We start from the raw sequence: 12,084 nt of genomic DNA, 5'->3' as shown, positions 1-12,084 counted from the left end.
TCAGGATAAAAGTCAAAAGTTAAAAAAACCCAAAACATTTGTAGCAAGTAATTGAAAAAGACAGATGAAAAGCTTTTAACAAGCATATGTTCAACCATGGCAGTTACCAAAACTTTATATATTTAAAATAAAGCATGACTGAACCTGTGTCCTTTCTGCTCCAAATCCTGGATTGGCAGGATTTGATGTGAGTGATTATCAGACATTGAAAGGGTGTGATTCTAAAATGTTCGTGGAGGAAAAATATTTTGGGAGAACTGATTAAGAACCAAGATGATCATTGTTATTTAACATAAATTAGACCAAAAATCTGTTTTGTGTAGAAATGAGCAAGAGTTGCCAAAACATTTGGGTGTTGAACTTGAAGAAGTCCTTTCTGTCACTCTAAGTGTTAGCAGGATCATCATGTTCCTCATGCAAACGTGCATGAATGAGCAAGAGAGCCAAAACAAGGGCAAGTAAGCCATTTGATAGTTATTTGTTAGTTACGTAGTGCCAAACACATTATTTCAGAATTATTTACTCAGTGCTGTTTGACAGTTGGACTAAAAAACCTGTATTCATCTGTGATGAACTTCTTGTTGAGCTGGCTTTCCAACTGTTATCCCTTTCATTTATACCTTTATATCCATATATAATATCCATATATTACACCTTTGTGGGTCTAGATTCCCCAATAGAAGGCTTGCCTACCAGAATTTGACCAAGCTCTTCTCTCAATGCAATTCATTGGCTGCATTCTCAGAATAGCAATTTAGTTCTTTCCTGGGGAACTATTTTTCTAGCAGCCAAAAGCCTAATATCAACCTACTAATAGATAAAACATGTATTCTAAGGTGTCTAGAGCGGATTGAAAAAAACCCCTATGCTGTCATGAATACTGACAAAAGAAGCAGCAGACCCTTCTCAGTCTGAATTGAGCAATCTTGTTCATTTTTTGTGCTGAAGCACTAGTATGATTTTTATACTTATACTGAGTAGTCAGAAGTAGGTGAGTACAACATTTCCAAGGTGTGAAAGCATTGGGTTCCAATATTAGGAGATCTTCCTATCAGTGAGGTAAAGATAAATGTGGTACACTGACATTGGTTGAGCCTGATGATATATTGAAAGATACAAGCAGCCAAGTCTGTCAAGCTGTAATACACTGCTGGCCTGAGTATTACTGACTCACTGCAGAGAGAATTAGTGTGATTCGTTTTTATATCAGATAATGGGAAACAATGATGAGGGGAAGCTAGGAGGCTTTTAAGTAGCTAATTATCTCTAAGAAGGGAGAGGAAGTTAAAACAAACAAAAATAATTTCACATAAACTATGGGATAGGAAATTGTGTCCAATTTCTCCATACATCCCCAGGCCCTGTTGATTGTGACCATAGTGAATAACCAGAATAACCCTGAGCTTATTTAACATTCTCAGAAGTTTGATTTTCAGGAGATGAAAATTACAAGTGCTTCAGGATAGTCTAAATAAAAGACATGATGTCAGAAGAAGTTTGGCTTTCTGGCTTTTAAAATTGGTCACATTTCTGTATTAGGAAGAGCAGGATATTGTCATCACAGTAGCACATGCATCCTACAGAACAGAGGCAAATCAAAAGTCCTGCTACTAATGAGGTTTATAGTGTAAGGAGATATTCTTATTTTCAGTGCAGAGAAATTTTATGAAAACTTGGCTTCATCTGTAAATCTGGTCTTATTTTCATGCACTCTAACTGCATTTTAACCAGCTTTCTTCCTTTCCTCTTTTCTCTCTTTGCATGCTTTATTTCTTTTGTTTGGACATTAGGAGCAAAAGCGTATAGATGGCACCACCCGTGAGGTGAAAAAGGTTAGAAAAGCCAGGAACAGACGCCAGGAGTGGAATATGATGGCATATGACAAAGAGCTTAGACCTGACAACAGGTTGTCTCAAAGTGTGTACCATGGAGCATCTTCCGAGGGATCACTGTCCCCAGATACTAGGTCTGTTTACAGCAAAGCTGTTTGTTATACCACAGTTGTATGTTCAGCAATACTGAGTAGAATTAGGTGTTTTTACAGGATGGGAGTAGTTAGAAAAAACATACAATGCATGTTTAAAACATTCTTTTCAAGTTTATTTTAGACCATAAATGACATAACAGATTCTGTAATGATTTTTTTTCTTCCTCAGCTTCACATGAGCATTTTGTCATCATGATGTTATGTATTGCAGAGAAAGAAGTGTTTGCTGCATGTTTTATATTTGATCTTCAGTAGCAGTAGTTACAAAGCCTCTAGTAGATAACGTCAGTAGTTCTTCTGTAGTGTCTAATTTGTTGTTCGGTGCTCTGCTGGTAGCTTAATAAATATTTTTCTGTGATCTACTCAGTCGAGAATACTTTTGCCTGCAAAGAATGCTTTGGTGGGAGAAGAATTCAGCTTTTTGATGTTACATTAGTCTAAAAAGCAAGCTGCAAAACCAGATGAGATGTTATTGCTTGAAATAACAAAAATCTCTGCTTAGAGATACACTGAAGAATTCATCTTCATTGACTGAGATTCCCTTTGAGTTTAGTGGGAGTTACCTGATGTGCATTGAAGTCTTAGTTTTTACACTAAGCTGGTCTCAGTAGAGGATTTTCCCACTTACTTTATTTCCTATGTCTGTTGTGATTAAGTGCTAACAGTAAATACAAAAATAAACACAGTCCACTGGAAAAAAAGTGTTTAAATTGTTGGATGGCTCGGTCGAGGAAGCAGCTACCACTGTAAGAGTGTGGACTGCTATCTTTAGTCTGCTGTCCAGTGGAGATTGATTTAAAAGAAAAAAATCTGCTCAGAACTTTGTAATGTTGTGATCTTTGTGAAAAGTAATGAAGCATAGTATTTGATATTGCTATTCGTCTTTTAATGATGTATTCAAACTCCCTCTCTGTCTAAAAACTGTTGTTTGTTAGGTTTTATTTTACAGTTTTTAATGCAGACCTTTGTCTCCTGTTAGTCTTAATGAAACACTGCAGCCTGGCAAAGCTTTGCCTAGGTTGATCTAGCAAAAGGTGTGGATTTTTTCATCAGGAGTTGCTTCACACTTTTTGAGTCTTTTTTTTTTTTTCAGATTTAACACCTTGCTTCCAGGATTCCTGAGTTAAAATTATCGTATTGAAGTGATATGTTTTTATCTCCCAGCAATGTTAACATGTATTTGGCTGTCTGCAGATATCTGTGGTATTTGCAGTCTGTGGGATTTTTTTTTTTTAAGCAGAAATTGTAGGATGCATATCTGTGTTGGATTTTGATGTTGCTTGTGTGACAGATACCTTGTACTTACATAAGCTTTTTATATTTTATAAATGATGGAGTATTTTACATTTCAGTGAATCCAATATCTGAGATTGAATCCTGAAATGTTTTGCATCCATGAAGGGTTAATTCTGAGAATGGTACTGTGGTGGAGAAAGGGCTTTCTATTTTTTCACCTTGGAGTAGTCTTAAGTGATTAAAAAGCCCATACATCTAGAAATGTGTACTGGTTTGAGAGATATTTTCATGCTGCCAACTACTGCAGGAGCAGTATTTTGTAAATCAGGTCCCAAAGAAGTGTATTTGGTTATACTGTGGTTTTTTTATTACTGCTAAAGCAAAGGAAAAAAAAAAAAGGGGTCTCTTTTGGTAATTTTAAGACTTGAGCATTAAATGTTGACATCCCAGTGTTTCGACTGGCAATTTACAATGTATTTATTATACTTATTGTGCTTTAGAGAGAGAAACACAAGCTGAATCCAAACAGAAACCAGCAAATTAATGTGAGAAAAGTAAGAACAAGAAAAGAAGAGTGGGAGAGAAGGAAAATGGGCATTGAGTTCATGAGTGACGCAAAGAAAATGGAACAGGCAGGAAGCATGAAAGAGGACAAAATGCCCAAAGGGTTTGTTATTTCATTTTGCTCAAAGCCCTGGCTTTTTGTTGCTTACCTTGCTTCCAGGCTCACATATAAGTGCATCAGTTCACTGTGTTCACTAAAAGCCAGGCTGCACCATTGTTCATTACTAAAACAAGTCTTCACAGTAATGGGATGAAAAGATCCTTTTGCTCCCTCTCTTGGGCTTATTTGACAGAGCATCCTAGTCTTTGTATCTTTATGAACTCTCTGCTCAACTAATACTTACATTTCCCAGTTTCTTTAAGCCTTTCCAGCAAAATTAATTGTGCAAACAAAATAAAAATAGTTTTCTAACTTTTGAAATTGTTTTTCTCTGCATTGGTAAAATATGTTTTTCTGCATAATTGCAAGTGCTTGTAGTGTTGCTTTTCTTTTCCTGCTGCCATTGTTAACTTGAGGCAGGCTGGTAAGTATTATCATTTCAAACAATGGACTGTCAAAATCATTGACAAAAACTATGTGCTTCCATATGGCTACTAAAATTCTTGTGCTTTCTGTGGACTTAAAAGGGAGTGATAATTGATAAACTGGAGAATCCTTTTGCAAAAAAAATAATGCTGATTGTATTATTTTTAGCTTCTTTTGTCAGTTACTTAGATAATGCCCTGTTAAACTCACATCATCTGTTCTTCTGCATCAATTTACTTTAATTTTAGGTCCCATGCATCTGATGTTACAGATTATTCTTATCCTGCTACTCCGAATCATTCCCTCCATCAGCAGATGGCAATGCCTTCCTATGGAGCAGGAGATGGTCCACAGTACATGGCAGCATCCCAAAGCCATGAGCATGAATACAGACCACCCTCCACCACTGTACGGCACGCCACTTTAAACAGACCTCAGCAACCCCCTCCTCCTCCACCCCAGCCTTCAGATGGCCAGCACAGCTCAGTACCTGTGGTACCAGCAGAATATGGGTAAATCTGATTTATTCTAGGGAATTCTTGGCAAAACCAGAGGAATGCATGTTTTTCATAACCATCTTAAAGTGTAATGCATCAAAGACCCCCAAATACATTAGTTACCTCCTTGGGGAAGCCATGAGAAAATGGGTATAATTTCTGTGTATGAACTGAATTTAAGTGAAGAAATAGTGAAAGCAGAAATAACCAAGCTTGTGCTGAATGAAGTGGAAGTATTGGTAAAGTCAGTATGATTGTAAAATAGTAAGGGTGCCTAACACAATATTGAAGACAAGATAATTTTCCTTTAAAGCGGAAAGTAGTTAAAGGATAATTTGGAGAGTATTTTAAACTTCAGGAAGTGTGCAGAAAGAGTATTGTTGATCGTGATTAATCTGGCAGACTTTGTTGCATCCCTTGAAATACTTTTTAGAGAAGCTTTTGACAGAATTGGAAGAGGTCTCTTCAGACACAAATTCCATACTACCACAGGAGGAGTGCCACTTTGTAGTTCAAGGCAGAGTTTTATTGAATGCCTGTGTAGATATTTTGACTGAATGCATTCTGAAGGAAGGCTTGCTCCAGAGTTCTGGTTCTCCTGCAGCAAGAAAACATGTTTTCTAATGAGTCTGTTCCTTTGTGCAAATAGCTTAAACTTTCAAGTTGTAACCGCAGGAAAGTTGTAGTCATTCTTGCCTGTGTTGTTTTTTTACTATGCAAGCCAAGGTTTGTCATCCTTGCTTGATGCATCCTGGGATAGCATTTGCCTGATCAATGGCTATCAGGCTGCTATAGATGACTCAGTTAGGAGTGACTGCTCCAGCCTGCCCTTTCTCTGTTGCTTCCAGTGTGTAAGACATCACTGTGCTTATTCCTCAGGTCCATGACCACTGTCAGGGTGTTGCAGTTGTCATACACTGGCATGTGTCACTCAATGTAGTCACTCACCTGGCTTCAACTCCTGTCTCCTGTATCTGCTCTTTAGCTACTTCATAACTCTTACCAATTCTCATTCTTTTCCTGATTAAGATTTCTTTCAATGACATTTTAACAAGGATATGAGCTCTTCCCTGTGCCTCCTATTTAAAGAATCAATCAAATGTATCAATTTAATTAAATGGTATTTAAACTGATAAATTTAACCGAAGAAGCACATGAGATACGTTTACCTTGGGGTAAATCTTTCTTTTCATACTTGCCATTGTCCTCCATGTCTGTGTCCTCTATTACCTCTTGACCTTCTATGGAATTGAAGGGTGTAGTCTGAAGTTTTCTTGGTCCCTTCTTCATCAAAGATTTTGTACTTAACAGTCCCACAGAGTAGATGCTTAATAAGAAATGTAGCTTTATACTTAACTAGGTAGGAGAATTAAGAAGAAAAGCTCACTTTGTAGAGTGCTGAAAGGACATTGCCTTTAGCTTCAGCATTTGTCTTAAATCTCAGTATATCAGCAATATTTGATAATTCTTACATGTATATTCACTTGCATATTTAAGTCACCAGTTCGAATTGCTTTTGATTTTTGTTTTACCTGAGGTTGGATGAGTGCAGTATAAGGAGAGATCATTTTCTGAGTCCTCACTTTGAATGTATTAAATGGTTTTGTTCTGTTTTATATAGGATGCTCCCAGCTCAGATGGTGGATTATTACAATCCTACAGGTCCACCCCCTCCTCCTCCACCCCCTATGATTCCTTCAGCACAAACTGCGTTTGTTAGTCCCCTTCAGCTTCCTGTGCCACCTTCCCATTCTGGACTGGTGACTGGCTCTACATACACAGCTACTCATCCTCCTCCTTCTGGTGGGCTTGTTGTCACTGCTCCTCCTCCTCCTGGCCCACCTCCTCCCCCTCCAGGCCCTCCTGCTCCAGGTGCATCCCTCTCTTCCTCCCCCATGCACGCTCCTCCAGCCTCGGAGGCGAAGCAGGCACCAATGAGCGATGCTCGGAGCGATCTTCTGGCTGCCATCAGGATGGGTAAGTGCACACTGAGTTTTAGGTATTCCTTTTTTTCAGGGAGAGCAAAGTCTTTTCCACTGAAATGACTTTATGGCTTCTTTTCCCAGCTGGGCAGATTTCATTAACCACAGGTACCAGACCCCTGTTCTGATATTTGTCAGCCATGAGGTTGGATCTAACATTGAAAGATGCACATATTTGTCAAGTGTGTTCTAGTGTTTGTGTAGACATAATCTAATGAACACAGCACTTGTGTTCATTATGTAAAGTGCCAGTAGATGTACATGGATTTTTGCTTCTGTTCAGAAGAATTATCCAATGCCAGGCTTCAGCCCACTGATTTTTTTTTTTTACCAGTGACTTATGGCTCTTCCTGACCTTTCTTACAATATGGACCTGTAGGTCTAATAGTATTTACAAATACAGTTTTGAAAACTTTCATCTTCAGGTCAAAATGACCTGTACAGTCTTGAATATTTAGCTTCAGCATATTGTTGACAGTTTTAGAAGTCCAAAAGTATTCAGTGTCTGAGAATTATTTCCCATCTGCCTTTTTTGTCTTTCCCTCTCCTTGCTCAAGGAGGCTCTCTTACCTCAAGGCTTGCTTACTTTATTCCCCTCCTTCTTCCTTAGTATTTTGTAAGAATACAACAAACTCACCAATAACAGTGCCAAATATGAAATCTCTTGCCTGGAAAGCTTTGTCTGAGAGTAATTGTGTCTGCAGGAATTCAGCTGAAGAAGGTGCAGGAGCAGCGTGAGCAGGAGGCGAAGCGCGAGCCCGTTGGCAATGACGTGGCCACCATCCTGTCGAGGCGCATTGCCGTGGAATACAGTGATTCCGACGACGACTCCGAGTTTGATGAGAATGACTGGTCAGATTGAACGTGGTCCAAGCCTACTGGCAACTACATTAAATACTTGGCTTCAGTGGTTGCTTTGTTAGCAAGATGTAAAGCAGGACGTTGACGTGTATTAAGGCTAGTGAGGGAAGCGCTAAAATTGAATTGGTATTATTCAGAATGCTGTAGCTTAGCAACTCTGGTAATAATGATGTGATTATGCTTATGCAGATCAGAAACTTGTCTTACTTTCAGTATTTACTGCATAATACTTAAGTGCCACTAAATGTAGCAACTCTTGTGCTGCGTGCAAAATATGCTGCAGTTGTTGCACTGTTACAGAACCAGCATTTTATTTTACTTTCCTGTTCTTGAAGGGATAAAATATATTTTTTTTGACTTTACATCTTACTCTTAATTATTTAAGCAACTTAGATACTTGTGAATTGGTCTGGTTGTTAGACTTTGAGGGCAGCTAACTGTATGGCTAAGTGAAGTGTTGAATTCCATTAAACTGACTTTTAGCTTTTTTATTAGGTACTAATTATGCCCACCTTAGTCTATTTTTAACCACTTTTGGGCTTAAGTTTTTATGCATACAGAATTGATTTTATACTATCTTCCTTTTTATCTTAAAAATGTAGCAGATGATGAAATGTATGCTTTGAAGAACGAACCCACATGATCCAAAACCAACATTTGGTGAGCAGACAGAATATGTCTGTAACAGTACCAGCTCTAAGTTGCTGGGTGTTTGTTGGGAAGCGTGTTAGGGGATCTCTGCTGGGTAGCAGATGCATGTCTGTGTTATAAATTAAAATACCTGTAGAACTTTTCAGTCTTATGATAAGATCAACTGGATGCAGGATAGACCTGATGGAAACCCTGTGGCGATTGCAGTGCAGAAATGCTACTGCTGTTACTAAAGATTGGAACTGTCTGGATCTAGCAATCAGATACATTTCACAAGTATTAAACTTGGTCTTTATTCCTGTAGGTATAAACGTGTGTGTAAATAAGTTCTGTTGTTGTTGATTTATACATGTGTAGCCATGTAGCACATTGACTGAAAACTCTTACTTTGAATGTATTTCTTTTCCAGTACATCCGATGGGTAAAACACGGGCAGTTAAAGCAGTTTTCATGTCTGTGGAGGTACTATGCCATATATATATACACGCTCACTTCCTTGGTCCTTTCCTAGGCAGAGTTGTTGCCATAAAGTCTGCTTTGACTGTCTCTGTTTTCCTTGTTTCTTGTTTTCCTTTTTTTTTTTTTTTAATCAGCAGTACAGTATTAAAATGGTTTGTTTCGTTTTTCTTTTCTGGACCAAGAGTCAGGCTGCTGCTTTGCCTAATGAGGCTTTTAAATTTTATTCATAGCAGGGGAAGAGTTCTTTCCTTACCAGATTACAGTTTTAATCTTTGTAACAGAAGTCTGTGTAATTCCACGTCTAACATTTGGTAAAACTCCTTTGTTCTGTGAGGCTCCCCCTCGGTCTGTTCTTAAAAGAAGTATGTGAATTAAAGAGATAAATGGAAGGTGATTATCTAACCTGTGTTTACACCATTAACAGTTTTAGTCCTGAGAATGTAACAGTCTAACACGATGTTTGCATGCAAACTGTTGGCTACTGCATTGCTGTTTAATCTTCGTAAGACTTTTCAATCCATGGTGGCTGCCTTTATGATAGAGGGATAACATGCTGCCTCAGGGCTGGTGTTAAAATTTTTCACACAAAGTATGCCCAATCTCTGCATAGTGGTGAGCAACCACAGGTCTTGGTAACCAGGGGCAGCTGCTGGGACTGGCTGATCTCCGTCCCAGTTGGAGCCGGTTTTGTGTTTGCCTTAAAACGCAGAGCTGAAGTGTGCTTTGTTTTGTGTCCTGGAGTCTGAGGTCTGTGTGTCCACCAGGGAGGACAGAACTTAGGCTGTAGCCTGATGGTGGCTTTCATCACTATGTGGGAGATGGCTTGTCCTGACCATCATGTTGTGCTTGCACAGTGGCCTGCAAAATGGTTCTTTGGAGAGGTAGCTGGAGGTGCAACTGGAACCTCAGTGTTACATCACTGCATAGTGGTGAGAGCACTCTCAATGTTCTTTTGATACATGCTGAAAGGAAGTGTCTCAGCAGAAAATTCTTCCCAATCCACTGAAATTTGATATGACAGAAGATATATTTTATGAGCTCAGAAGTTGGGTGTGTCTGAAATTTTGTAATTTGTGCTTATTTTAAATAATAAGCATTAAACAAGAAATCAGTTGTGACCGGTGAAGATAGTGTAATTTTTTCAGTCATAGTAGCCAAACTGTTTTTCTGAACCTGCAATGTTGTAATTTTCCTTTTGGTATTTTATGGACGAAATGTGAATTGAAATTAGTGATGTAAACACTATTCTAGGCTGTTTTTATCAGTTTTATCATACTTTGGGTTGTGCATAAGTAACAAATATGAATAAAATTTCACTTTTGAGCCTGTGTTTCTGTCCTTAGATTAGTAAGATTTTGCTGTTCATCTTTGTTTTAACTAACCAATGACAGAAGTGAAAATTTAAGGCTTCCAAATGCTATCTCTGATCCCTGGGCATGGTGTTCTGGGATCAAGGTTGGAGTCTACTAAACCAGATTCCTTTGAGGTACTGCTGCTCCTGTGCTAACATCCATACTTGGTTCTTTCGCAGCCTTGATTCAAGCTCCAGGTTCCTGGCTGGTCTAAGCAGGTATGAATTTCCCTACAGATAGCTTTAGGGTTTTGGGTTTTTTTCCCAGTGAAATGCATTAAATGGCAGCTTTGCTTCCAGAAAGAACAAGGCAGAAAATACAATTACATCAGCAAATGTTCTTGCCCACTTTTTAAATAAGCAGTCATCTTTGCAGGTTACTGACACTCAGCACAATACTGTAAAATACAAACCCATGTAGGCCCACTAGAAAAATCCTTCAAATGTAATCTTTTAATTGTAATCAGATTAAAGCCAGGAGAGGCTTTTCATCCTACTGGGAAGAGCTTATATAAACCAATTGTGTAATATAGTAGCTTAATTGTAAATTAAACAGATTTGTTTATGCATCTTATACTCTGTTGTTTCTTGGGAAAAGAAATTAATCTTTATTCTGTTCAGCTGAAAACCCTAGTCCCTCTGAAGCTCAGTTCTTACTTCTCTCAGATTTCCCACTTCTTGATTTGAACTTAATTCAAATAATTTACAGCACAATTCTTAGACACCAATTCTACATAGAAGCTGAATGTGCAAGCTTGTTTTTTTTCTTTTGGTTCAAAGGTTCTCTTAATAAAGCATTTATAACTGCTTGTTGTAGCTTGGTTGGAGTTAGGACTGATGGTCACTCAGCATGCTGCTTCTACAGCATTTGTGGTTGTCCTTTGAATTTTCAAGAATTTCCACGGAACTAAAATGAACTGGATTTTTGGGTTTTTGAGATTTCTCTTACCAAGATGAATGGAGAAGAAAAACACCTTTATTGTAAGAGGGGGTGCATGGTATTTTATTGTAGGTGCATGGTGTTGAGAGCAAGCTCAAAATTGAGCTCATTTGCAGTAGGCAGATGGAGTTGGGAGGAAGGAAAATGTCTCTTTGGGAAATTGGTTCTTGATGTATTTTTCAACTATGTTCTCTCTCTTGTGCTGGGCACTGTTTTAATAATGAAGAGGTTCTTTTCCCCTTGAAACAACATACCTCAGGGTACATCAAAGATGTCATTTCTAAAAATGTTTAAAATCTCACTGTAAACTGAACTGAGTGTAAACCTGATAATAATGAAGACTTCATCAAAATCTTATGGCTGGAAGCTGAAGTTGTACAAATTAAATTTTGAGCTGAGGTATTAGTTCCTAGTCAAGAATTAAAATAAATATTAGAACAGCTTATCCAGAGATGGCTTTTTACAGCGAATTTTCTTTAAGGTGATATTACACATTTTTTCTTTCTGAAAAACCAAACAGAAATTCAGCCTGCTCTAATATGCTCTGGGGAAAAGTGCTTGCCCTGTGTGGATTTTTACTTCTGAGTCTCAAATGTTCCTGGTAAGAGTGAGTCCATGCATACCTGAACTCAAGTCCAAGGATTTTTAGCGTATTGAGGCAGATCTGCATTCAGGCACTAAAATGCTGAGGGTGGTATATAGAGAACAAAAATAAATTATGATCCCTGCTAGAATCCCTCAGGCCCTGGTGTGTGCTGCAGAACAGTCATGAGAGACTTGAGCTTATCACTGAACACCCCTCCCAATTTCATTGGATTTTAAAGGAAGTGTGGCTACTCCAGAAGGACTGTGGGTTCCCAGCTGACCATCTTTCGCTAAAAAGAAAAGAACAAGAACATTGAGAAAAAGAAGTCCTTTAGGTACGAAACAGGGAGGAGGAATTTCATATCTTGCTTTCTCTACTAACAGGCAAAGAATCTCTTTTCATGTGCTGTCAAGTTTCCGTAGGTTTCTCTGGAGAAATGTGTTC

At 38.3% G+C, this 12,084-nt stretch overlaps 1 protein-coding gene across 1 annotated transcript in view; it reads left to right on the top strand.

Annotated features, from left to right (window-relative positions):
- WASF3 (WASP family member 3) overlaps positions 1 to 10,078 on the top strand; it is a 45,999-nt gene extending 35,921 nt beyond the window's left edge. Inside the window, exons 6-9 of the mRNA XM_058829594.1 lie at positions 1,791 to 1,966; positions 4,562 to 4,825; positions 6,432 to 6,787; positions 7,497 to 10,078. Of these exons, the coding sequence (XP_058685577.1) occupies positions 1,791 to 1,966; positions 4,562 to 4,825; positions 6,432 to 6,787; positions 7,497 to 7,654 (954 nt within the window). The 3' untranslated portion in view covers positions 7,655 to 10,078. The remainder of the gene's footprint in view (positions 1 to 1,790; positions 1,967 to 4,561; positions 4,826 to 6,431; positions 6,788 to 7,496) is intronic.
- The last annotated feature ends 2,006 nt before the right edge of the window (positions 10,079 to 12,084 follow it).

The sequence above is a fragment of the Poecile atricapillus genome, chromosome 1, assembly GCF_030490865.1.
Source record: "Poecile atricapillus isolate bPoeAtr1 chromosome 1, bPoeAtr1.hap1, whole genome shotgun sequence".
Classification (NCBI taxonomy): domain Eukaryota; kingdom Metazoa; phylum Chordata; class Aves; order Passeriformes; family Paridae; genus Poecile; species Poecile atricapillus.
Note: the sequence above shows the minus strand (reverse complement) of the source record. Positions and strands in the feature narration are given on the sequence as shown.